At 45.5% G+C, this 25457-nt stretch overlaps 2 protein-coding genes and 1 long non-coding RNA gene across 11 annotated transcripts in view; 1 reads left to right on the top strand and 2 right to left on the bottom strand.

Moving 5' to 3' along the window:
• Positions 1 to 256: 256 nt before the first annotated feature.
• LOC102552514 (uncharacterized) lies at positions 257 to 2423 on the bottom strand. Of its 2 annotated transcripts, none has more exons than XR_594541.4 (3): positions 2067 to 2423; positions 909 to 1075; positions 257 to 545 (listed from the first exon to the last, which is right to left on the bottom strand). It is a non-coding gene; the product is annotated as an uncharacterized LOC102552514 (long non-coding RNA). The 2 variants fall into 2 exon arrangements; XR_594542.4 differs by having other exon boundaries at positions 2078 to 2214.
• Positions 2424 to 2621: 198 nt separating this feature from the next.
• On the top strand, positions 2622 to 17568 carry Ntan1 (N-terminal asparagine amidase). Of its 2 annotated transcripts, NM_001025124.2 has the most exons (10): positions 2622 to 2728; positions 9126 to 9228; positions 9304 to 9369; positions 9630 to 9738; positions 11300 to 11373; positions 13095 to 13148; positions 13678 to 13731; positions 14514 to 14611; positions 16806 to 16919; positions 17261 to 17568. In NM_001025124.2, exons 1-10 carry the CDS (start codon positions 2648 to 2650, stop codon positions 17435 to 17437), a joined length of 930 nt encoding a protein of 309 aa, NP_001020295.1. In that variant the 5' UTR covers positions 2622 to 2647; the 3' UTR covers positions 17438 to 17568. The 2 variants fall into 2 exon arrangements, with proteins under 2 accessions (NP_001020295.1, NP_001380620.1); NM_001393691.1 differs by lacking the exon at positions 9126 to 9228.
• The window catches only part of Pdxdc1 (pyridoxal-dependent decarboxylase domain containing 1), a 91681-nt gene continuing 81361 nt past the window's right edge, over positions 15138 to 25457 (bottom strand). For 5 of the 7 annotated variants that reach the window (XM_006245705.5, XM_039086236.2, XM_063269268.1 and 2 more), the window contains 2 exons: positions 24952 to 25169; positions 16669 to 16971 (listed from right to left, as the gene is read on the bottom strand). In XM_006245705.5, coding sequence (XP_006245767.1) covers positions 16939 to 16971; positions 24952 to 25169 — 251 coding nt within the window. In that variant the 3' untranslated portion in view covers positions 16669 to 16938. Of the gene's footprint in view, positions 16972 to 18626; positions 25170 to 25457 lie in introns of those variants that run through there. The other 2 variants (NM_001134961.1, XM_063269267.1) reach the window with 2 other exon arrangements.

The raw sequence follows: 25457 nt of genomic DNA, 5'->3' as shown, positions 1-25457 counted from the left end.
CCTCAGGAAGAGCAGTCAGTGCTCTTAACCGCTGAGCCAACTTTCCAGCTCCAAACAATAGATCTGGAAGAAATGCGAATTTCTCCAGGAATCTCATGCTGGAAGAAGGAAAGGGCACCAGCCTGAAGGGGAACTTGTCTTCAGGGGAGATTTCAACAAGACCTAAAAACTTGTCAAACCATAGAATGAAACTAAAGCCCAGATAATGATGCGTTGGCCCAAATCAGCAGGAGTAAGAACTTCAAACAGGGATGTATAAAGTGAATTATTTTTAATATAAATGTTCAATTAGCCCAGCAGCCGTATTTCTTTTATCTTACGCTAGTCTCCGGAAAGCACACAGAGAAACCAAGCTTTAGTTCAAGCAGCACCTCTCTGGCTGAGTAGTTAAACAATCTGTTAACCTCAAAGGTAGTCTGAATACCTCCATCCATGACCCTAATTCTTATTGTCGTGTTCTTTGGGCTTCAGGTGTGTTTCTGTGATCTCGCTCCAGATCCCTTTCTCATGGCTCCAGTTTCTTCATCCTCCTGGTCTATCTGAAACTTAGGAAACATAAAGCGCCTGTGGGTGGTGGGCGGGCCGGTGCCTCGGTGTCCCCCTGAGAAATCACTACTTGAGACACACCGAATATAAAGATTTATTTAGGGGGAAGGGAGTGGGGACCTGGGAAGGGGCAAAAGTGAAGACAGAGGGAAGAGAAGCTGGCTGAGAACACATGGGAACAGAGTAAAAGAACCGGAGTGGGGAGCAGTCAGCCCTCTCTTTATGTTAGCTGTCACTGTCACACCTGCCTTGCACCCAGCAAGCAGTTGCTAGTTAGCTCTTGGTGGGAGCCTAGTGGAATCAATAGAAACTCCCTTTCTCCTTCCTTGTGGTCCCTGCCTCAGACCCCAAGCCCCTCCTACCTCTCTTCTGCCCAGCTGCTGGCTGAAGGCACCTTCATTAACCAATCAGGGATAAACAGGAGTGGGGTTGAGGGTGAGGCGTTATTCAATATAAACTGGTATATGTGAGGATTTGCTTGTCTTGAGGCAACCAGATCTTGGGGTACAAGCAGCGCCAGGCCAAATCCCTACAGGGATGAGAAATGGAGGAGAAAAAGACAAAAGCAATAATAGCTGGTATTCAGGAGGTCTTCCAGAAGCGGTGACTTAGATGCCAAGCAAGTTTATTAACCACAGCGTCATATATACTATTTGCAGGGGGAAAGGCCAAGGTCAGCAGAGTCAAGACTGTTTACAAAAACAAGCTATCTCAAACAGCTGCTTTAGGACTGATAGCAACACTGCAGGAAAAGTCAGATCCCCCAGAAACCTTAACCCCTGCCAGCATCGATTCTGCCAAGTCTGTTCCTCAACAAGGACACAGAACTAGCGGTCCCTCTAACTTCATCTAGAGCTCTTAAGAAGACTTGGGTTGGGGATTTAGCTCAGTGGTAGAGCGCTTGCCTAGGAAACGCAAGGCCCTGGGTTCGATCCCCAGCTCCGAAAAAAAAAAAAAAAAAAAAAAAAGACGACTTGGGTTGGCCTGGCTCCCCACGGCCAGCCAATGATCTGCTTAGATGTGCATATCCTTTGCCCTCTATTTAAACTTGGACCTCATGAAGACAGAGTTGAAGGTTTTCCTGGGCCTCTTTGTCCTTCCCAAAGTGGCCATATCTCCCTTTTCTGCTTTCCATTTTTAACTAGGCTCTAGTCAATTAGCTTATTGAAGACAGGTAGACTGGACCTGACTTGGGGAACAGGTCGTGACCCCAAGTTCAACAGCATATTCCTGTTTTGATACCTGCTGCCTGAATTTCCTCTACCTCTCTCTGGTGGTCAGTTACTTTTGTAAATGCTATGTAACTATATTTAATCTGGAAATGAAGGCTGAGGCAACATGGCAAGATGGTAATTTTTTCTTAGCCCAAACTTAATTTTACGTGTATTATCTATCTCAGAATATGTTAGGGCGATAGCCTTGGCTTGGAGTCGCGCAAAACAGGTTTTAAATTTAGATCAATCGGTTAAAAGTGATTTTGGAGACTTAGCAATGCGCGAGAACATAAGTGAGCGACTCACAGCAGCCACACCTGCGTCCTAGCTTTTCTGATGAGAGCGGTGAAGAGCAAGGAGGAAATGCAGAGGTGAGGTCTCTAGTCCACGGGCCAGGGCAGGGCGGCCCTATTTCTTTCGCACCCATGCCCGGGCGGTGCCAGCTGGGGTCGCAATTCACGCGTTCCCCACGCCTTCTGCGCTGTCTGCCAGCTAAAACGGACCTTAGTTAGTTGATTACACTTTTGCGAATCAACTCGGCCCGAGGCAGGAGTCAGGGCTGGGAAACGCAAAGCACGGGGCTACCCCCGCGGTTCTCCTCTCCGCACCCTAATGCCCACATCTCTACTACAGCACCTGCTGCGAAGGACGCAGATAGTGAGTGGCCTCCCACAAAGTTAGGACTACATCTCCCGTAATGCCTTGCGACTCAACGGCTATTCCATCTTTATCCCTTTGGGCAGCTCCACGTCTGTCTGGACTACGCATCCCGGCAGACTCCGCGGTAGGCGTGGCGCCCACGATGGGCGTCGTATGGCGTGGGGCGGGGTGGCGCGGTGTGTTGCAGGGCTGTAACCTCGTACTTCGGTCTGGCGGCGGCCTAGGCAATGCCTCTGCTGGTGGACGGGCGGCGCGTCCGTCTGCCACTGTCGGCTACGGAGCTGGTCCGAGCGCACCCGCTTCTGGAGGTGAGCGGACTACCCAGGCCTGTGGGGCGGGTGGGATCTTCGGAAAACTAAGGACCTGCTGAGGCGGGGCCCAGAGAGGTTGTGTAATTTACGGAAGGTCGCACAGCACGTACATAGAGCGAGGACACGGGGGTTGGGAGTAGGGTCCATCAACACTCGGAGGGTTCTGCAGGTCGGGGCACTCCTGAGGCTCTCCGCAATACCCAGATGCACAAGGGTGTGAGCGGAAGCCCCAGCCCTTTGCGCGCCCATTCCTGCCCCCTCCCCCCAGGTCGTGGGGAACCGGATTATTTTTGGCCAGAAATAAGGGCTTCGTTTGGAAGTTGTTGGGCCCGGGAGGACCGCGCCTTAATGGCTCTTGTTCTTTCCTTGTGGGGACTTCTGAAAGAGGACTCATAGTGAAGGCAGTGGTGGCCAAGTGTCCCACATGCTAGTTTGGACTCAGTCAGCCCATGGATCTCACATAACGTAATCTAGGAGGGGACTTGTTTCCTAATCAGTTATAGCCTTGAAGGAAAGATGCCCACGTTCACTCTGAGAGGTGAAGCCTAGGAGTCTGAGGTTACGGAAGACATTCTAGAAGTTTCCTCTGAGTTGCTGTGGGGTTTGTGGTTCCGTCTGCTTACTTGCTTTGTAAGCAAGTATCTGGATCTGCTTCCTGTGCCAAACGCTTCCTGAAGGCAGATGGCATTGTGCTAACCAAATATTTGTTGTATAAATGAATGGGCAGAATAACCCCTGAGAACTATGGGACAGGGAGACTGTGATTGTTAACTTGTATTTGAAGACAGACTGATCCTAATACTGGCTCCTACAAATCGGGCTAGGCACTGTACACTTTGTCTATGAAGCCAGGAATAATACAAGAAAAATTCCAGCCACCTCAAAGATTTAGGCGATTCTCTTCCTATGTCTGAAACTTGTAGTTTTAGTGGCCATGCAACAAATTACATGAGAAGGTGGAGCTGAGATGATGTGGGGTGGCGCCTCTGGAAGCAAGGGTTTAGTTTATTTAGGGAGACAAATTCCAGAAGGCGTGCAGGGTGGAGAGTTGGCTTTCAAGATCAGGGAGGCCCCCAGTGAGGGCAAAGGAGGCTGCACAGAGGCCAGGGGAGCATCTGAAGTGTGGACCTCATGCCCAGTGCTGAGTGAAATGTTCACTTTCCTTAGGGGATGATGTGTAAGATCTGAAGGGGGAAGTAGAAAAGCAGGCCCTTGGTCACAACCATTCTTCTCATGGTTTTGGTTAAAAATTTTTTAAAGAATTATTTATTTATTTTAGGTATGAGTACACTGTAGCTGTCCTCAGACACACCAGAAGAGGGCACCAGATCTCATTACAGATGGTTGTGAGTCATCATGTGGTTGCTGGGAATTAAACTCAGGACCTCTGGAAGAGCAGTCAGTGCTCTTAACCTCCGAGCCATCTCTCCAGCCCTTGATTTTGTTTTTTGAGACAAGATTTCTCTGTGTAGCCTTGGTTGTCCCGAACTTCCTTTGTAGATCAGTCTGGCCTCTCAAGAGATCTGCCTGCATCTGCCTCCCCTACTTTATTTACATGCGAGGCAATCCACTGTGTAAAAAGATTTGGGGCAGGATCAGTGTAGCTCTGCGATCTCACTGTGTAGGCTGGCCCCTAGCTCTCAGAGCTCCTCTCTCTCCTTTGTTCCACATGCTGGGGTTAAAGATGTGCACAGCACATGCTGACTTTGTTATTCATCTGTGTGAGTGTATGTGCACATAGGTGACCATGCATGTGTGTGCACAGGGAGGCCAGAAGGTGGCATCAAGCATCTGCCATTCCACTGTGTACAGTTCCTCTGAGGCATGGTCTCTCCCTGAATATGCATCTTAGCTAGGCTGTAATGGAGCAAGCCTCACCAACCTCAGAGTTGGGGTTACAGGCATGTCTTGTCTTGTGAGTGCTGGGACCCCACTTCTGGTAGATTTCCCACAGCAAACAGTTTTAACTAGTGACCATCTCTGCAGCATCCTCTCTGTGTGAGCTCTGCACCCCTTTTCTTTTTATAGAGACAGGCTGACCTTGAATTGCCTGAGACTTCTTATTTCAGCAATACTGTAATTAGAGGTATTATCCAACATGCTCAGCATGACATATTTAAAATTAATTTATTCTCTTATATATTACATACTGACTGCAGTTCCCCTCCCCACCCATGATACACCTTTGAATGACAGCATACTGTATATTATCTTGTTTGTTTTTATGGTTTTTTTCCTCATACACTTTCACTGTATGCACAGGCTGGCCTTTCACACACGTATGTCTCAGCCTTGTACGTGCTAGGACTGCAGGTGTAAACCATAAAGCACCATGTCTGGCTCATTCCTGGGTATCCTGTGTGTCCTGTGTATCCTGTGTGTCCTGTCTCTTTCTGTCTGGGGCTTGGGGGTAGAGTGAGATACGGTTTCTCTGTGTAGCTCTGGCTGTCCTGGAGCTTGCTCTGTAGACCAGGCTGACCTGGAACACAGAGATCTGCTTTCCTCTGCTTTCTAAATTCTAGGATTAAAGGCTTGCACCACCATGCCTGGCTTCCTGTATCTTTCATGTATCAGTATTTTGAGTACACAGCCTAGTGAGTCATAAGCCTGATTAGTATTCCCCTCCCCCTTCCTGCAGTTATACTTCCTTGGGCAACCATAGTCTGAACAATTTAGATGGAAAATTCCAGAACACTTAGCTCTCCATGTATGTCTCCCCTCCACCCCCTTCTTTCTTTTCGAGGTCTCACTGTATGTCTTACTGATCACCAATTCATGATCTTTGAAGCCTCACAGGCATGTGCCACCATATTGGCTAAGAAGTTTGAAACACCTTTCACCATAGCCTGTTGTTAGGGCAATCCCATATTGTTACTGTTAACCTTCCCCACCTGTTTTCATCATCACTGTGCACAGGAAACCCAGTATGTATGTCTGGGTTTACTGCTATCTGGTATTAGGCTTTCATTGGCCAGCCACAGTAGAAGGCCCCATGCTGTACCCAATGAGAGTGCCTTTGTTCTTATTTACTAGATTGTGGGATGTGTGGGTGGTGGTGGTTTAAGTGAGAATGGCCCCCATAGGCCCTTATGTTTGAATGCTGGGTCTCTAGTTAGTAAAACTACTTGGGAATGAATAGGTATGGCCCTCTTAGAGGAGGTATTTCATTTGGGGGTGGGATTGGAGGTTTCAAAAGCCCTGCCAGATCCAATGTCTCTCTGCCTGCAAAACTCTCAGCTATTGTTCTTAACAGCATGCCTGAGTGCTTCTCCATTAGTCCCCAATTAAATGCTTTTGTTTTCTTTTAAATAAGAGTTGCCTTTGGCTTGGTGTTTCTTCAGAGCAGTAGAACAGTGGCTAAGACACAGTGTGACTGTTCCAGGCCCAATGCTTAAAAAGTCAGGATTGGAACCCTGCTGTCTGCCCTTCATTTTGGATATTATATAATTCAGCACAGTGGCCACTTGCAGCGAGGGGCTGCTAACACAAAGACTTAACTGAGCATATGTGGAGGGACCCCCTCCCCCAAACACTAGCTGTCAAGATGCTGAGACAGGCCACTGGGGATTCCACAGTATGTTCCAGGGTAGACCTGGGGTTTGGCAATCTTGAGTGGCCCCGTGTACTGTGTGTTGGCTTGTGCTGTTTTTTAGAGTTTGCTGTGTTGGGATTTATTCCTTTATGGGATTTATTTATTACTTTATGTCCAGGACCTTCCACTCCACACTCCGGCCACTGAGCCACACCCAGACTTCCTGCTAGTGATCTGGTATACAACACACTCCACAGTGTGGCAGTCACTCCACAGGTCATGTGGTCCACTCCACAGTGTGGCAGTCACTCCACAGGTCATGCACACTGGAAGAGACAGTTAAACAGGGCACAGGGTGTGGGCTGGTCCCTAAGTTGCAGGTAAGAAGGAGTTTCATTTTTATCTCTGGCCCTGTGCTGGGACCTCACACATGGTAGACAAGTGCCTATTTGTAAGATATACCCCCAGCCCTTATGTCTTCAGAAGAAATGAAAGGAATATTTTATAACAGTAAATCACATGAACTCAAGCTTGCATATCCCTAGCTATGGCTGTTGGGCTTCTCATCTGGGAGACACTGTGACAAGCGGGCTCCAGCACTTTAGGACACATGGGACCAGGAGCTTGGCTCAGTAGATGGCATGCCTGTGGGGCAAGCTTCAAAGTGCTTATGTAATTCCAGTGCTGAGGGGTGGAGCACTGAATCCAGGTGCTGGGTGACCAGCTAGTCTAACCAAAACTGTGAGCCCCAGGATCAGTCAGAGGTTCTGTCTCAACACTAAAGCAGGGCTGTCAGGATGGCTCACACGGTATCACACTTGGTGTCTGGAACATGCATGCTGGAGGAGAAAATTAAGACTTAAGGGTTGCCCTCTGACCTCCACATGCATACTATGTATGTGGCGTCTCACAGGTGTATGTGCATGCACACATAAAGTAAAACAGAAATAAGGGACACAGTAATAGAGGAAGGCATATAAAACTGACCTCTGGCTTCCAGCACACCATGTACACTCATATATGTACCTCTCACACACACACATTTCTCACACATGCACACTTCTCATACATATTTCTCATGCACACTTCTCATACATGCACACCTCTCACACATGTACATCTCACTCATGCATACTTCTCACACATGGACACTTCTCATGCACACTTCTCATACATGCACACCACTCACACATGTACATCTCACACACATGCACACTTCTCACACATGGACACTTCTCATGCACACTTCTCACACATGTACACCTCTTATTCATGCTCACTTCTCACACATACATACCTCTTACTCAGGCTCACCCTCACACATGCATACCTCTCACAAATGCACACCTCACACATGCACACCTCTCCCACATGCACGCTTCACAATGCACACCTCTCACACATGCACACCTCTCACACATGCACACTTCTCACACATGCACGCCTCTCATACATGCACTTATACATGCACACCTTTCACACATTCATACTTCTCACATGCATGCCTCTTACACATGCATACCTCTCACTCATGCACACCTCCCACACAAGTTCACCACGTCTGCTTTTCTCCCTTTCTCTCATGCACACAAATGTGCTAAAGTGAAGCTTCATTCAGAAACAGCTTTTATCAAGTGGGAAGAGAGCAGGCTAGCCACTGTTCCTCGGCATGGCCATGTTGTGCTTGTCTTGAAGTGGTAACTTGTTCTCACAGCACTTTACTCACGGGTGGTGAGCCAGCTGTGAACATGAGTGGTAAGAATGCCTTATTAACTCCTCTGGTGTGTCACTGGGCTGGGGTGTGATGAAATGTGAGGCAGTCATGTTTCCCCTGGTTTGTACAGTAACCAAGCCACCTCACGAGTTGGAGGTTATGTGGTTTCCGTTTGCTGTTTTGCTTTCCTGAGCCCCACCCCAACCTTGCTGGAGACTGACTTCTGAGCCCCAGAACCTCCTAGCTCAGTTCTCATGTCCTAGCATCTGAAACCCAGGAAATCATTAAAGGAAAACAGTGCTTAGTTAGACTGATCATTAAGTTCCTCAGGTTTCTTGGATTTTATTAATTAGACACAAATTTACAGTAACGCCTGGCCTGGTAAAGGCAGATGCAGGGCTGAAGCAGGTGTGGGATGCTGACACATGACGAGGCTTGCTTACTGCAAGTTGGAAGGAAGAATTCATTTCAGTAGTGTGTCAGCTCCCCTCTTTTTTTTTTTTTTTTTTTTTCTTTCCAGAGCTGGGGACCGAACCCAGGGCCTTGTGCTTGCTAGGCAAGCGCTCTACCACTGAGCTAAATCCCCAACCCATCAGCTCCCCTCACATGTGAGTGTGTGCCCAGGCTGGCCTCCATCTCCTGAGCGCTAGGATTACAGATATTTCCTACCATGCCCAGCCACTTTTGCCTTTAAGCAGCCTCGGTCTGGCTGGTTTGTGATTTCCAGTGCTGGGATGATAAGCAAGAACCACCATTCCTTGCTCAGATTTTCTTACACTTGTAAAGTGGTGATGTACACCTATAATCCCAGCACTTATGAGGTAGAATGGAGAGTGTAAGGGCAGCCTGAACTACTGTGGAGAAGGCGGGGGGGGGGGGGGACAGAGAGAATGAACAAAGCAAAAATTTGAACTCTGATGAAGGATTGGCTGCCTCTGTCCTATGCACTGGGATCTGGGTCACGTGGCATTTAGTCAGAGTGAATGTTGCTGCTCCTCTTTCTGCTTCAGCCTTCTGTTGCCAGTACAGCACAGTTCAGACATGCGGCCTGCCTCCCACTTCTGAGTACACACTGGCTCTCCCCACTTCTCTAGGTCTTCAAGCCTCACTGATTCACACTACTATTTTATTCTGTTTCAATTAAACAGGAGAGAGCCAGACTTCTCAGAGGTCAGTCTGTTCAACAAGTGGGACCCCAGGGCCTTCTGTATGTTCAGCAGAGAGAGCTTGCAGTGACCTCCCCAAAGGATGGTAGGTTAGGAAGCAGTGCATTGGGTCATAGCCCAAAGCCCACTGGGTATTTCATGTTATTTCTTTTTTAAACAGGCTCCGTCTCCATTCTGGGTTCTGATGATGCTACCACTTGTCACATTGTGGTCCTGAGGCACACAGGTATGACGACAGAGAGGAAGGAGACGATTTGTTAAACCATCCCAACCACATGGGACCACTGGTGTTCGCAGTTTGAGTTTCCCAGTGAAATCTAAAGCCATATCTCTCTTGTCTGCATAGTCCCTGGTGCTCTGGTCAGATGGGTTGGCTGGGCAGCATGGAGTCTTTCAGTTCTCTTACAGGGTGCCTAAGGATGAGGTGGTCTACATGTCTCCCTTGCCAGAATATACAGAATGACTCCTTTCACTCTTGTTTTGCAGGAAATGGGGCGACCTGCCTGACACACTGTGATGGATCTGACACCAAAGCTGAAGTCCCCTTAATAATGAACTCCATAAAATCCTTCTCTGAACATGCCGAGTGCGGAAGGTATGTGCTGTGCTGCTCACATATGGACGGACACTGGGGGGCACCCGCCCTGTGCCTGCACTCCTGAGCACACGGACTGATGCATGGGTGGGTGGGAGGGAGGGAGAGAGGGCGGGTAAATAGATGAATGGATGGATGGCTAGACAGGAGGGAGGGACAACCCATCGTTGCACAGGGCTCACTATGTACTCTGGGCTTAAACTCATGATCTTCTCCCCCTGGCCTCCATAGTGCTGGGATTATGTGTCAGGCTTCTGCGCTCAATTTTAACCTGAGTTTGGCTTTAAATCTGTGTATGTTGGGATCTTTGCATCTCAGGTATTAATTTGTTATGGACTACTCAGGAGGTATTTCTGTGGGACCTGCTCATTCTAGGAGCCAAGAACTTCCTTTTCAGTGTAGGCTGAGTGCTCATACTCAAAGCAGGCAGGTGGGTAAATGTGTAGGAAGGACTGAAGAAGATGGCAGGGCCAGCTGAACGTGATGGTGCTACGTACCTCAGCAGGCCAACAATCTGAGCATGGCTAGGGTAAGAACCAGCCCAGAATAACTGCCTCAGCGTTTTATCCTTATCCTGGGACACACGGTCATGTACCAAGGCCACACAGCTAGTTACGTTCTGGCCTGTGACCCAGGCCTGGCTTTCACTTGCTCACATAACTGGTCCACTTGCTCTGTTATTGCACTTGGCTCTTATTTTCTTGGTAGCCTTTGACGGAATTTGTACAGTCATACACAGGTATTTAGAGTCTTGGGGACACTACTGGTCAGCTTTATAGTACAATAAGTAAGTTAAAAGAATGGCGAGAAGGCGTGGTACCATATCTTTAATTCTAGTATTGGGAGGGAGAGGTGCAGAGGTAGGAGGATGTCTTAGTTTGAGGTAGCCTTATCTCAATTCAAACTTTGTGTGTGTGTGTGTGTGTGTGTGTGTGTGTTATGTGTGTTATGTGTAGGTGTGTGTAGGTGTGTGTGTGTGTGTAGGTGTGTAGGTATGTGTGTTGTAGGTGTGTGGGGGGGGGTGTGCTAGAAATTGAATGCTGAGCCTTGCATATGCTAAGAGTGTGTTGACACTGAGTCCTTTTTAAAACTCAAACCTTATGGCTGTGTCTGTGCCATAGGCTGGCAAACTTCACAGGCTTTTGACTCATGTGGTTGTAAAATTGCCCTTTCCTTTTGCTTTGGCCCAAGCTAGCCACAAGGGTCCTCAGAACATAACTGTTAGCTATTCCTGGTCTACTTGCAGACAATGTTTAGTTATTGTGGATATCGGGGTCAGACTGGTGGGAGTGGTGGCAGAGCCATGATGGTCAAAGCCCAGATGCTCTTTGGCGGAGGTACTGAGAAGTTCTAGAGTATTCCAGGTGGGTGGCCAGGTGACACTGCACTGAGGACTCTGGGTGACACTCTTGCTGTTAGCCTGGACAACCTCACATTATGCCCACAAGTATTTTCATCATATGTTGTAGGTGTTCCTGGAAGCCACTAACTAAATATCACCTTAAAACCAGCACACAGTCAATTCTTATCCTAACTCTGATCATTGTACCTCTCTTGGCAGGCTGGAAGTCCACCTTGTGGGAGGATTCAGTGATGATAGGCAGTTGTCACAGAAACTTACGCATCAGCTTCTTAGTAAGTTCATCCCCCACTAGTTGCAAACATGTCAGAGGCTCATTTAAAACAGCAATTAATGACTTCTTGGGGAGTACATACTCTGAGCTGTATAGGAGTGGTCTTTGTAATTAATCTCCAGACAATGAAAACAGCAATGATAGCCTTTTCTGTTAGACCCTTACAAGAGAAGACACGTGATGTTTATCAGCTGTGTAATAGGTATCCACTAATTCTACACACACATTGGAGCAGCCTGCCATCCAGGAACCTGGCACTGTGGCTCAAGCCTTTAAAGGTTTGTTCCCCTTTTTAGAATCCATTCTAAGGAGCTCATCCAAAGTGTGCACAGAGAGGCTGGCAGGATGGTTCAGTGGGTAGAGGCACTTTCCACCAAGCCTGACAGGTATTTGGGAGGAGGAAACTGACTCCTGTGAGTTGACCTTTGACCTCCTTGTGTGCTTTACAGTGTACATACACAAGTAAGAAAATTTAAAAAACAGACATTTGCACAGAGATTCTGATCCACAGATGAATAATACAATAGTCCTGACAATAGGGAACCCCAGTATCCTGAGTTACAAATCTACTGGGAACTGTAACCTACTTAACCAGTAGGAGGGTGAGGCAGAAGGTTGTTTATTCCTAACCAGCCTGAGCTACACAGTGAGACCAACAAAAACCCTTGAGAAAGCGTGGGATGGTAGAACATCCCTTTAATTCTAGCTCTTTGACAAGCCGGGGCAGGTGAATCTGAGTTTCAGCGTGGCCTGGTTAATGTACTAAGTTCAGGGGAGCCAGGGCTATGTGGTGAGACTGTGTCAAATAAAACTTATTCAGAAGTTTTAATTGCATGGGGGTAGAGAACCCGTGTCTAACAAAAGCAACCAGAATATAAAACTATATGGTGTGTGTGTGGTGTATTGTTGTCTCTGTTAAGAGTTTAGCTGTGTACAGAAACTGAAGGGTGACCTACAGTGGGGTGATGGGCATTCAGAACCTACTCACTTCTATTCTCTTGTCCAAAAACATTCACAAAACTTTTGCTCTGGGGACTAGAATGATGGCTCAGTGGTCAGGGGCACTGGCTCTTCCAGAAGACCCAGGTTCAATTCTCAACACCCACATGGCAGCTCATTGCTGTCTGTAACTCCAGTTCCAGAATTGGCAGTCCCTGGAACCACTATGCACATGGTTACATACATCACAGGCAAACTCTTATACACATACATTTCTTTTGCTCTAATTTAGACTCAAAAAGAGTCTGTTTCCTTGTAGAATACCCCCTTGTGGGTACTAAGAGCTGAACCCAGCTCTCTGCCAGAGTAGAGTAAGTGCTTTAACCACTGAGCCATGTCTCTAGACCCATGTGAGCACTGGGTCATATGTGCACTATATAGCTTGAGCATGAAAGTAAGGACAACTTGTGTGTGGGGGTCCCATATATGGAACATAGATTGCAAGAGGCTTTCCAGATTTCGCCTTCTTGCTGACCTAACCTCTACTCTTACCCCATTTTTAGACAGGATCTCATGCAGCACAGACTGGCCTTGAAATTGAATGTTGCACCACACCCATTTCTGTAGTGCTAGGATTGAACTCAGGACCTTGAGCATTCTAGGCAATTACTGTGTCAGTTGAGCTATATCCTAGGACCTTACTAGAACATTTTCATGCATATATATCTTAACCACACTCACATACCCCTGTTAACTTGGGTACTTTTTTGACATCAATTGTAGGTGAATTTGACAAACAGGATGATGACATTCACTTAGTGACATTATGTGTAACAGGTAAGTTCTGTTGCATTCCCCAAAGGGGGTATAAGGGCTCAGGAAAGTTTTGTCTGTACGTTTTTTTAAGATTTATTTTATGTGAGCATACTATCGATGTCTTCAGATCCCATTACAGATGGTTGTGAACCACCATGGTTGCTGGGAATTGAACTCAGGACCACTGGAAGAGCAGTCAGTGTTCTTAACCACTGAGCCGTCTCTCCAGCCCTATCTATACCCTTATAACAGCTACCATCAGGATAGGAATTGTAAAATAGACTCAAAAGAAACTGTCACTCATTGGATGCCTTGTCCCCACTACCTTATCACTAGGTAGACTTCTTGCTACCAAGTCCTACCCAACTGAACTGGATGTTCACACTACTTCTACACAAAGGCTCTGATGTCTGGTTTCCAGACTGTCAGAGCTTGTCTGTGTTCCTGGGCAGGCAGGGCTGGCAGTGGCCCATCCGGAGCTCTGCACTGACTGAGCTCTTCCTTCATGAGGAACAACTGCTTAGTGCTTCTGCTTCCCTTCATTTCTTAGAATTAAATGACCGGGAAGAAAATGAAAATCACTTTCCAATCATTTATGGCATCGGTAAGTAGCATTTGTATCAGAGGGTTATATGGTTTCCATGTGGGTATGGCAGGCCATGTCAGGTTAAAGGTCTGACTGGGCAGTCATCCTATCTGTTGGTGGGTTTGGAAATGACGGGGAAGAGCCTGACTTGATTTACCTTGTAGCTGTGAGGCTGTTAATGCCAGTGTTCAGCATAGGTTATGCACACCCCACACCCACTCCTGCAGCTTTAATGTCACATGGGTGGGTCTGGCCTTTATTTTCCCTAGCCAGTGCTCATGGGTAAGGTGTGAGGTATTTGGGGCCAGTGCTCATGGCTAAGGTGTGAGGTATTTGGGGCCAGTGCTCATGGCTAAGGTGTGAGGTATCTGGGTCTCTATACATTCTGGGAATGGAAGAAGCCCAAGGTTCTCTCTGCAGTCCTGAGGCAGAAGCCCAAGGCTCTCTCTTCAGTCCTGAGGCAGAAGCCCAAGGCTCTCTCTGCAGTCCTGAGACTAGCAAATTGCAGAGGGCTTCCGGTGTATCCTTGGTTAGTGAGCTGGGTAGTGAGCACACAGGCACTTCTTACTTTATTCTCTCACTTGGCAGCCTTACAAGTGTCTATGGTCACTGATGTGCCCTGAGAGTCCAGAACATATGTGGAACTGTTCTTCCCCCCTGGGCTGGGGCAGAAGTTGTCAGCATCTCAGCCTTTTCTTCAGATCCCACTCTTTTCTGTTACTGCTTCTCATGTGTAGTGCTAGGAATGCAAAGTCTGTTTTGGATCTTTGTTGATTTAGTCACTCCCTTGTCCCTTGCAGCAGTCAACATTAAAACTGCAGAGATTTACAGAGCTTCCTTTCAAGATCGTGGCCCAGAGGAGCAACTGCGTGCTGCGAGAGCTTTAGCAGGAGGCCCAGTGAGTGGCAGCCCATTTTTGTGGGATGGATAAAGAGGGAGCCCCCCAAGAGCCTCAAGTGTTTAGACCTGAGAAAAGTTATGGCCACCTCCTTTCCAGGACCCAGCCTACTTCTTCAAGAGTTAAGAGGTTCTAAGTGAGTTTAGGTTCTAAGTGCTAGACACCAGTTCTCTGCCTGGAACATAAAGAAAACAGTAGCAGCCTGGGGCCTCTTCCCATAGAGAGGACAGCAGGGACAGAAGTGACTAAGGAGTCGTTGGATGAGTGAGTCAGTTTAAAAGTTTACTTTCCTTAGGGTACTATATTTTTCCTTGTTTTTAGCAGTGCTGAGGATGGAGTCGAGGCACTGCCTCATATATGCTGGGTAAGTGCTCTGTCACTGAGCCCTTCTCACCTAGGTTCTTTTGTTTTTAGATTTTCTTTTTTAGAAAAGAGCTTGTTATGTAACAGCCACAACATTTCCCAGGGCTAGTATTACACAAGTGTACAATTGTGTCTTGGACTCTAGGGTACTTTTTAATTATTCATCCCATCTGAAGAATTGGTAGAAGCTCGAAGAATTTAAAATGCCCAGAATAAGCCTGGCATGGTGGCAGTTTTAGTCTAAGCACTCAGGAGACAGACAGGTGGATTGCTGTGAGGTAGAGACCAGCCTGGGGTGTGTAGTTTTCAAAAAGGAAGCCAAACAGGAGCCAGGGTTGAGGTGGGATGGGGGTGGGAGTTCACTGGCCAAGTACTTGCTTGCTGTGTTGATATAATCTGTGCACTGACATAAGAATCCACGTGTACTGAGCATGCTTCCAGTCTAGTACTGAGGACAGACAGACAGGCAGATTATTGAGGTTTCTAGCCAGCCAGCCTTGCCGAACTTTTAGTGGGAGACCCTGAGGCCCTGTCTCTGTCTCAAAAACAACTGAAGACACAGGGCACAGATGCCTGGTTTCACATATGTGCCAGTAACTCATGCCCCAGCAAGCTCAAAAGTCTGCTTCTTTGTGTAGTGTAAAGTGTTTAGTGTTACACATTCATTTTGCCAATCTCTTACCATTTTCAGGAGTCCTAATTTTGTCTTTAAAAAAATTTGCATTTGATACGGTTTTGCAATGTAGCCTAGGGTGTCTTGGAACTATGGCAAGCCTCCTGCATAAATGTCCACCAAGTGATGGGATTATCAACTACCATGACCAGTTTGGTGGTTTAGTTTTGTTTTTTGTTTTTGGGGTTTTTTTTGTTTGTTTGTTTTGTTTTGTTTTGTTTTTTTTGAGACAGAGAGTCACACTGCAGCCCAGGGTGGCCTGGAACCCACTTTAAGATTCCTTTTGTTATTTAGTTAATAAATAGAATATTGAGTAACCTGCTCAAAGCTGAAAATTACCACTGGCATGATTTGGAAATTCAAGGAAGGGGTCTTTTGGCCAATCAGCTTCTACAGAACTGGTTGTGGTGGTGCATACACCTGTGATTCCACATAGGGGCGTCAAGGCCAGCCCAAACTACATGAGACCCACTGCAAAACATAAAACCAGGTGAGGTATGGTGGTGCACACTTTAAAGCAGGAAGATCTCTCTCAGTTTGAGGCCAGCCTGGTCTACCAGTCAGTACCTGTCTCAAAAACAAAACAGACAAACAGCAACAAAAACTAAAAACCTCAGATCTGTTATTTTATTCCTTTTGTGAGACAAGGCCTCACTCTTATCATCCAGGCTGTCCTGGAACCCAAAGTGATCTTTGAGTTCAGCCTCAGCCTCAGCCTCCTGAGTGTTGGTTGGCAGGTGTGAACTGTCTGTCATACTTGGGCACTGTGAGCTGTTTCCTGTGACATGATGACTATTTGCTTAGGGTAGTAGTAATAAGGAGGTATTTTGTGTAGCCACGAGGAATACAGGCTTTATTTTAGTCAGACCTACCTGGCTTTGAGGCACTGCTGATGCTCACTGGACACGTGACTTGACACCTCACCATCAGCTTCCCCTTGATAGGGCAGCATGCTGTTTTCTTGTAGGCTTGTTGTCAAAAGTAAACACAGCAACGCACAGGACCAAACACAGAGAGGCACTCGATGGTGGCAGCTTTGTTATTACAGGAGGTCAGTGTGTGCAGCTTCTCAGCTAAGGGGACAAACAACCTGGGAGCTAGACTAAGCAGGTAGGAAGGCAGTGTCCTTACAGCTTGTCATGGAAATGGTTCTTTTAGATGATTAGCATTTATGATGCAAAGACAGAACAACTTCGAATAGGCCCGTGTTCCTGGACGCCATTCCCACATGTGGATTTCTGGTTGCAGCAAGATGACAAGCAAATCCTAGAGGTGAGAGTTTACAGGTGGGCTAAACCTTAAGTCTCCGCACCCTGGTTCCCATCTGTAAGAAAAAAGGGTTAGACCAGCTGACGCTGCTTCTCCCAGTGGGTGAGAGTGACTATCTGTAGCCATTGGCAGTCTCTTTCCTTTCTGACAGTGGGGGATTAGTAACGTCCTGGCAGCTGTTTACACAGGTGAAGCAGTAAGCAATCAAGTGTGTCTCCCCAGATGTACAGAGGAACCACACTAGAACTAGCCCAGTGAATGTGTGCACAGCCCAAAGCTACTCTGACATTGTATGGGGGGGTGCAGCCTGGCTCCTCTCACATCCGCCATTTTGTCTTTTTCAGAACCTTTCTACTTCTCCTCTGGCTGAGCCCCCCCACTTTGTTGACCATATTAGATCTACCTTGATGTTTTTAAAAAAATTCCCATCTCCAGAGAATATACTGTTTCCTGGAAATAAAGCTCTCCTCTACAGAAAAAATAAAGATGGCTTATGGGAAAAGATCTCTCCAGGGAACTAACATCAGATCTGGGTTACCGAAGAATTCACCTTTTGGCCTGAAGAGACCGTTGCTGGTTTGGAATTCACACCTGCGCACTTTTACTTCCTCCATCCTTACTGTCTCCCGAAATAAAGCCTCATTTTGGCAAAGGCGATCTGTTTAGATGACTGTTGCATCACTACAAAGTAGACATTTATTTCCCAGCAGTGAGGGAGGGTGGGCGGGCGAGGCCACTGGCCTCACTGGAGAGTAGGCAGTGACTTCAGAGACAAGTTGGTCAGGAAAACTCCTTAGTCAGAAATTACTTTCAGAAACTTCCTGTCAAAATTGCTCTGTACTAGGCAAGATGAAAGGTTCAGAAAGAAAGAGCTGAGCTTTTGCCTTTTGACAAGATCCTGGGAGACCAAGTGTCTGAACACCATGAAGGCAGCTTCCCTGTGTGTGCTGCTGAGATGGTCAGTTAGGGTAAGGAAGCTACTGCTTAGGAACTCTCATGTTGCCTGCTGCACACCTTTAGTCCCAGCACTCGGCAGGCAAATCTCTTGAGAGTGTGAGGCCAGCCTGGTCTACAAAGCAGGTTCCAGGATCTAAAAAGTTCCAGGACAGCCAGGGCTGTTCAGAGAAACCTTGTCTTTAAAAAAAAAAAAAAATCTCCTGAGAGGCTCTGCCAGAGCCTGACAAATATAGAGGCAGGTTTGCGCAGCCAACCACTGAACTGAGAACGGGATCCCTAATGGAGCAGTTAGAGGAAGGACTGAAGGAACTGAAGGGGTTTTCAACTTCATAGGAAGAACAACAATATCAGCCAACCAGACCCGCCCCCCCCCCGCCCCCCAGCTCTCAGAGACTAAACCACCAACCAAAGAGTACACATGGAAGGACCCATATGGGGCATCAATGAGAGGAGAGGGCCTTGGCCCTGTGAAGGCTCAATGACCCCATGTAGGGGAGAGCCAGGGTGTGGAGAAGGGAGGGAGGGAGGGAGAAAGGGGGTCGGTGGGTGGGTGGGGGAATACTCTCATAGAGGTAGGGTTGGGGGAAGGGATAGGGGGACTCCAGAGGGTAAATTGGGAAAGGGTATTTGAAATGTGAGTAAAGAAAATATCCAGTAAAAAAAAAAATACTGTTAAAACAAACAAAAAAAACAAACAAACCATCCCCCAAAACCCTTTTCTGTTATTTGATGAAAAGTTAAGATTTATATTGATTAAAGGTAGCAATTTCAAGAGCCTTTATTTAAGCCAACATCAGATAATGTCTCAAGGTAAATTCTGTTGCAGCAAAACCAGGTAACAATTCCAAATGTACAAAAACATTTAAAAATCAATCTTGTTAAAGGTGATAATTTACCCCTCCCCATGTTACCTGCTATACTTCATTGCACCAAATAAACAGGGAAGACTGTATTTATAATCATTTGCACCTCTCCCCCCAAAAAAACAATAAAGGGGGCAGCAGTCAGCAACCACCCAGGTGAAGTGTAATTATAGGCTTCATGTGGTGTAACTAAGGCTCCAACACTGCAGTCCACAGGAACACCATCTTAGCATCTCCCACTGTTTGACTTTTAGGGACTAGAAAGGCACGGGTGGGGCATCTTAGGGTTCTACAGGTGACACAGTACTTTGGGGAAACAGGAATGGACAGGAATGAGGCAGCAAGCTCTGGCTTGTTAGCCTGGGAGAGGCGACTTCTCTGGTTCTTTCCTGAGCTGGGCCCAGGGTGAGCTTCACGTAGAAGAGAAGCTACAGCCACATGAGAAGCAGGCTTGTTTGCTTCAGCCTTACCGTGCTGCACAGCAGACGGCACTGAGCTCGTCATGGTGGCCTCCAGAGGATTTTTCAGTCCCAAATAGACACAAGTGAAAGAAGGAAAATGAGCTTAAGCTTTTTTAAGAGCTCTCCTAGGGACAGAAGGAAGGCTGGAGACGTCCTGTTTCCTTGCTGGCTCCTATTGGAGAAGTGCTTATTTCTGGTTCTGGGTCCTTTAGGTAGGATGTCTGGGTTCCATTGGTGGAACGCCATCTAGTTCTTTCCCTCTGTCTATTGTCTGACCTTGGTGCACCAAGCTGTCCATGTATGTCAATTTATGTCTCAGTGTTGCTTCTAGTTGCTTGAATGTTTTGTGTTTCATGTTTAAAACAAAAAAATAGTTAAAACTTTAAATGCTGGTTGATTCACCGCTTGATTTAGTTTTAACTCCTTTCAAGAAAGGAACAAATAAAAAACAGTTTAAATTGGCCTTTGGAGCCCTGTACCTGGAGCTAGAGCCTAGGTCAGCTGGAGAAGATCCCTAGGGCTAAGTGTCTGCAGGAGCCAATCTTAAAGGCACCATCAGCTTCACAGCTTCTATGGTAATGGAGCTGATGGCTGTTTCTCTTAGAAGGATCTCTGACTGTGATTATTGGATTCAACAGGTGACAAAGTGCTTCTCTTAAAATTACAGCTAGAAAAAGTAAAAATGGTGTTTGATCTAAATATTAAAGATATGTGTAGCCACTTCATTTTTTGTTTCTGATTGGCTGGTAATTCGGATGGAGTCGTTCTAGACAACACGTGGCATGAGCCAACCCAGGGAAACAGGTCTAAATTGGGATAATATTTTAATAACTTATAAAAGAATTTAGGGCAATGTCTCTTTGTTGAGGAATTAGAGCCTGCACCATCATTCGTTCATATGCAAGAATTGACAGTCAAACTTTAAAGCAGGGGGAATAGATTTGGTGTTTTGGAGAGACTGGATTTTGGAGAATAGATAGTTTGTTGGAGGTTGAATTTTGCTTTCCAAAATTATGGTTGTGCTCTAGTGTTACAAGGGAAACTTAAAGATTATGGTTAATGACTGTCAGTGTTACATTGGCTACAGTTTACAGTTCGCTCACAGACAGGCTCAAGATTCTAACACATTTGTAATTAAGAGAAAAATCAAACAGGAGATTGTTAACTTATAAGAGCATTACAGCCTGTTTGCTTACTCAAACTGCTATTTCAAGAAATACATGTAGAATTGTTATAGATTTAAAATATTGTTTTTATGCTGTTTCTTTATATCCTGGCAATTGTTAAAGTTTTCATTTAGTGAGCTTGCTTATAATTTTGGAGAGTCCTTGAAGTGATACCAATGGAACGTTTTGCCTCAAGGAATCACTTTTGGCCCTATATTATGTAAAAAATTTTTGTCACTGCTTCAATACAAGAAGCTAAGACTTTGAATCTTTCAGTGTATATTATCCATTATATAGACATTTTAATTTTACTGCAAGCCTTTACGCTTGCAAAGTGCTTTAAGTTTTTGGGAGTAGCTGTTGCTCCAGAAAAAGATTCAATATTCCTTTTCAATATTTGAGACATCAGTTATATCCTAAACAAACTGTGGCACAGAAAATTCAAGATAGTTTACTTTAAATTATTTTTAAAAGCTTCTAAGATATGTTAAGTTTACCACAGGAGGACTTATGCCTTTGTTTGATATTCCCAAGGGAGATGCAAATTCTATTCCCCTAGACAATTAACTGAGGAGTGACTGAATAGCTTTACAGAAAGTAAAGAGAGCTAGATGTACAGAATCGTAAGCTTGAGTCATGGAAGTATTTTAGAAAAAGGACCTGATGAAACATACCTTATTCCAAACAGCAATTAAATTGGCTATTTTATGAGAAGGCAACATATATAATTGGATCATATGTTTATTCTCTTGAGTTTCCCCTGCCTCAACACAGACTATTGAATTACATGCCATAGCTGCTGTTTTTAAGATGTTAAAAAAAATCAAGCTTTCAATTCGTATACTGGTAGCCAATATCCAGCGTATGGTTTGCAATTGATTAGATTCTTCCTCTTAGATATGGTTAACCATCGAATTTCACAACTACTTATGCTAATACAACTGATTTAAGAGAAATGTACTGTTCCTTTATAGGCCATTTAAGAACTCAGACTGGATTGCCAGGACCCATTAGAGAGGGCCAAGTCACAACAGATTTATATAACAGGCAGATTTTGGGCCTTGCATAGGAACAATTAGACAAACTCACTCTTTATATCATCAAAATAGTAATAGCTAGAGACAATAATCTGGTATTCCTAGATTTATTTATGACTATTGACACTCTTTCAGACTTTCTGGTTACAATTGCTTTAACAGGAGAAGCAACTAAAACTGTAATTGGTCATTACGTACTTTACAAGGAGTGGGGACAGCTCCTCAAAAACGTAGTAAAATAATACTTAATGGAAAGATGAGGAAGGACATATGGAATATTTTCAACCCTTTACCATCGAAAATACCCCTGTTATGGGGAAGGGATGTTCTTCATGATATGGGAGCTGTCTTGACTATGCAACCTGCTCACAGAATGATTATTTTACCTTATGATCAAGAACAGGTAAGTAATTTGATTAGAACTTTTGGTGATTGGTCCATTTTTTTTTTCATGTTCCACTACTAGTCAGTTTGATAACCATTATCCTGAAAATAAAATTTGTCAGTTTTTTTAAGTTACATCCTGTGATCTTTCCCTCTATAGTAAAAACTCAGCCTTTGAGTGAGGCTAGATTAGTTTTCACTGATGGTTTTCTAAGGGATACGCTGTGGTCCTTTCAGAGGGCAAGGTGGAGAAAATGATGCTTCACTGCACCTCGGCACAGTTGGCTGAATTAAAGGCCCTTCCTTTGGCGCTATCTTTGTTTCCTGAAGAGCCCTGCAATATTTATACAGATAGTGTTTATGTATCTAATATTATTTTACCTTTGGAAACTGTTGCATATGTTGCTCCTGTCTCTCCTATTTGCTCTTGTCTTTTGCAAGTGCAGGCATTGCTGTGGCAATGCAGAGAGCCTATTTATGTAGGGCATATCAGAGGTCATCTGGATTGCCTGGCCCCTTGGCAGAAGGCAATGCTGCTGCTGATGTGTATACTAGGCCACAATTTGTAGCTATAGCTCTTGATTCTTATGATTTGGCCCTTCAATGACATAGAAAATTTCATATAAATTCACAATCTTTAAGACACAGTACAGGATGCACCAAGGAGCAAGCTGTTCAGGTAGTTACTCAATGTCCCTCATGTGCTCTGTTAATTCCCTCACCCAGTCTGGGTGTCAATCCTAGAGGATTGATGCCCAATGACATTTGGCAAATGGATGTCACACATGTACCTTCTTTTGGGAAATTGAAATATGTCCATGTGTCCATAGATACCTATTCAGGATTGATCTTTGCTTCTGCTCATAGTGGAGAAAGGATCAAAGATGTGAAAAGCCATTGTTTACAAGCCTTTGCCTTTATGAATGTGCCTAGGCAAATAAAAACTGATAATGGACCAGCATATACCAGCAAAACATTTCAACAATTTTGTGCTTATTATGATATTCTTAATAAAACAGGTATCCCTTACAATTCTCAAGGTCAAGCAACTATAGGGGAAGGCCATTTGAGCATAAAAAACCAACCTGAAAGAATAACAGAGGGAGGGTATGAGCCCCTCCTACTAAAATTATCAACTATTCTTTATATCTTAAATTTTTAATTGTGGATAAGGCTGGTCTCTCAGCGGCCGACAGACACTGGAGGAAGGACAGAGCACACACTGGTTTGGTTAAATGGAAAGATCTGGCCTCGGGAGCCTGGAAGGGACCTGACCCCATCATAGTCAGGGTAAGAGGATCAGCTTGCATCTTCCCCAAGGATGCTGAGGCCCCTGTTTGGGTTCCTGAGAATTTTGTGCGTCCTGTGGACAACAGTCCGCCTGGAGATATACTAAAGCTTCATGAAGAATCCCCCAATCCTGATGCCAGTGGGATCACATAGCACGGCACAGCCTGCCGTTATTACAATAAACTGGTTGCACAACAGGTAAAACGGCAGCTCACATAAAGGTAAAACGAATAATTCTTAACTTTACTTTTCATCTTAAAGAATAGTCTATGTTTTGTTAAGATTTTTATAAAGCCTAGTTAAATAGCTCCTTTTTTATTCATGTTTACTTTTAGTAATGTTTCCATAGCAATGCTAGTGTTATAGGATTGAGAGATATTTTGTACCCCATTAGTCTTGTTAGAAATGATAGTTATCTGCCTCCTAGACCAGGATATAGGTGCTGGCCTGGACCTTTAAGTACTGCCTCTTGAAGTGTATCTGATATTCTTGAAACCTCCCTACATTTTTGCCCAATTAAGGAGAGTAAAAATTTTCTGAAATCTGCGCCACGCGTGTTGGCACCCTTTTTCTTTTTTGGTTAGGAATGGGACTAAGGCAGTGTCAAGGGAGGAGATTCTCAATTGTTCTTCCAGGTCCTATCTACTGACCAGTTTCGGGGAACAGGAAGATTCTGCATTGATTATTCGAGTTCCTGGTGTGATCCCCCTACCAGATGAAGGCTGATTCCCAGTGGTACTGTACAGGCATAAAAGAGACTTTTGGCATTACTGTGGCAGTCATTGCTGTCATCATCATTTCACCCACTGCTACTGCAGTGGCCAGTGTGGCCACATCTCAATCAGCAGCTGTCATTGGAACTATGGATACGTTGTCTGGAGAGGTTGCCATGGCATTGATTGTGCAGAATAGCGTTAATACTCAGATTCAGTTGGTCATTCTTAATCTCAACCAACAAACTGCTCTCCTTCAGGAACAATTGGACTTTCTCTGGGAAACCCTGTTATATCTTGTTCTCTTTTATCATTCTGTGTGTGTAACCCCTGTTAAGGCCCTTAATAGCAGCAAGGCTGTTGGGGATTTAAATGCTTATCTTGATTGCTAAGCCAAACAGGTTTGGTTTTCATTGGCCGGGAATAATCTATTGGCCCAAATTAAGTTCAGTTTGTATGACAAGTAGTTAGCCAAAGATGGGCAGCCTTCTGAGACCAGACTCGCCTAAGACAGAAATCCTGAAGACTGGCAGGGTTTTCAGAGACGGGAAAGAATTTTGGAACCCCAGTCTGATCCTAAGACAGGAGTTACTTAAAAAATAAAAGAGGGGGAATTGTTGGGCCCTACCTGGGTGTTTCCCTTCCGCCTAGCTGAGCCTTTTACCCTGCTATAGCAAGAAGTTCTGTTTCGTGACAACGCAGGCGTCATCAGCAAGCATCTACCACAATGTGACCCAACTACGAGCTACTACGACAGTGGAAGAGAACCAGAAGAGTCATTGTGAACAGCCTCATCACGATGAGACTCAGAGAGATGAGCGCAGTGTTTCAAGTGGCAGGTGTTTGAAGGAAGTCCACGAGTCCTCTCAGTACAAAATGTTTATGGTACTGGAAGAAAGGGTACGCCTATGTTGGGCAGGACAAAATAGTCAATTGTCATTTGTTCTACTTACACAAAAAATAATTGCCCCCTAAAAAGCCTGGTTTTCTGACAGGTATCTGTGCAAAACTCCTAGTTTAGCACAAACAACAGAAGTTTTTATCATATTAGCATGTGGCATAGTTCACATCTTCAATAGAACTTTACCTTCCCTGAAATGACAGTCAATACAGCCTCTAGCCCAGTGTAACTGAGCTCTATCTTAAGCGCTCCAGCTCCTCTACCTGTGAGTGGTCATCTTCCTCATCCTGCAGGGCCTCAGTCTGTCTGGCCACAGGGTCAGCAGCCCTGCAGGGCTGCTCGGGGCACTGGGCCTCTAGGTTGTCGTGCTCTAGCCCACTGGGCAACTGTTCCACCTTTTCCAGGTCTTCAATGTGGCTGACTGAGCTGGTCTCGCTCACAGCATCCGAGCTTCTCAGGGACCTTTTAAAAGGCTTCTGACCTAGAAACATGAGACAAGTATGCTGAAACTGGAGGTACATGGTGTAGCAAAGGCTCTGAGGTCACTGATTTTGCAGGAATGCTAGAATTCTGGCTCAGAAGCATCTCAGAGGTAAGGTGGGAACTAAAGAAGACTGTGACACTAAAATGCTCCCAGGTCAGTGATTCTCTGGTGACCCTAATGGGAGTGAACACTTCGATTAAATCAATGCTTGCCTTTAGCGCATCATGGAGGCATTTCTATGGGAATATATCAGAGCTGCATGAATGCTTGCTTCAGTGAAGGGAA

The sequence above is a fragment of the Rattus norvegicus genome, chromosome 10 (assembly GCF_036323735.1).
Source record: "Rattus norvegicus strain BN/NHsdMcwi chromosome 10, GRCr8, whole genome shotgun sequence".
Classification (NCBI taxonomy): domain Eukaryota; kingdom Metazoa; phylum Chordata; class Mammalia; order Rodentia; family Muridae; genus Rattus; species Rattus norvegicus.
The sequence above is the reverse complement of the archived record's forward strand: the minus strand, read 5'-3'. Positions and strand labels throughout refer to the sequence as shown.

Coding starts and splice junctions, on each gene's coding strand:
- Ntan1 (NM_001025124.2), top strand. CDS start 2,648: ATGCCTCTGCTGGTGGACGGGCGGCGCGTCCGTCTGCCACTGTCGGCT. Junction 2,729..9,125: donor GAGCGCACCCGCTTCTGGAG/GTGAGCGGACTA, acceptor TCAATTAAACAG/GAGAGAGCCAGACTTCTCAG. Junction 11,374..13,094: donor ACTTACGCATCAGCTTCTTA/GTAAGTTCATCC, acceptor CATCAATTGTAG/GTGAATTTGACAAACAGGAT.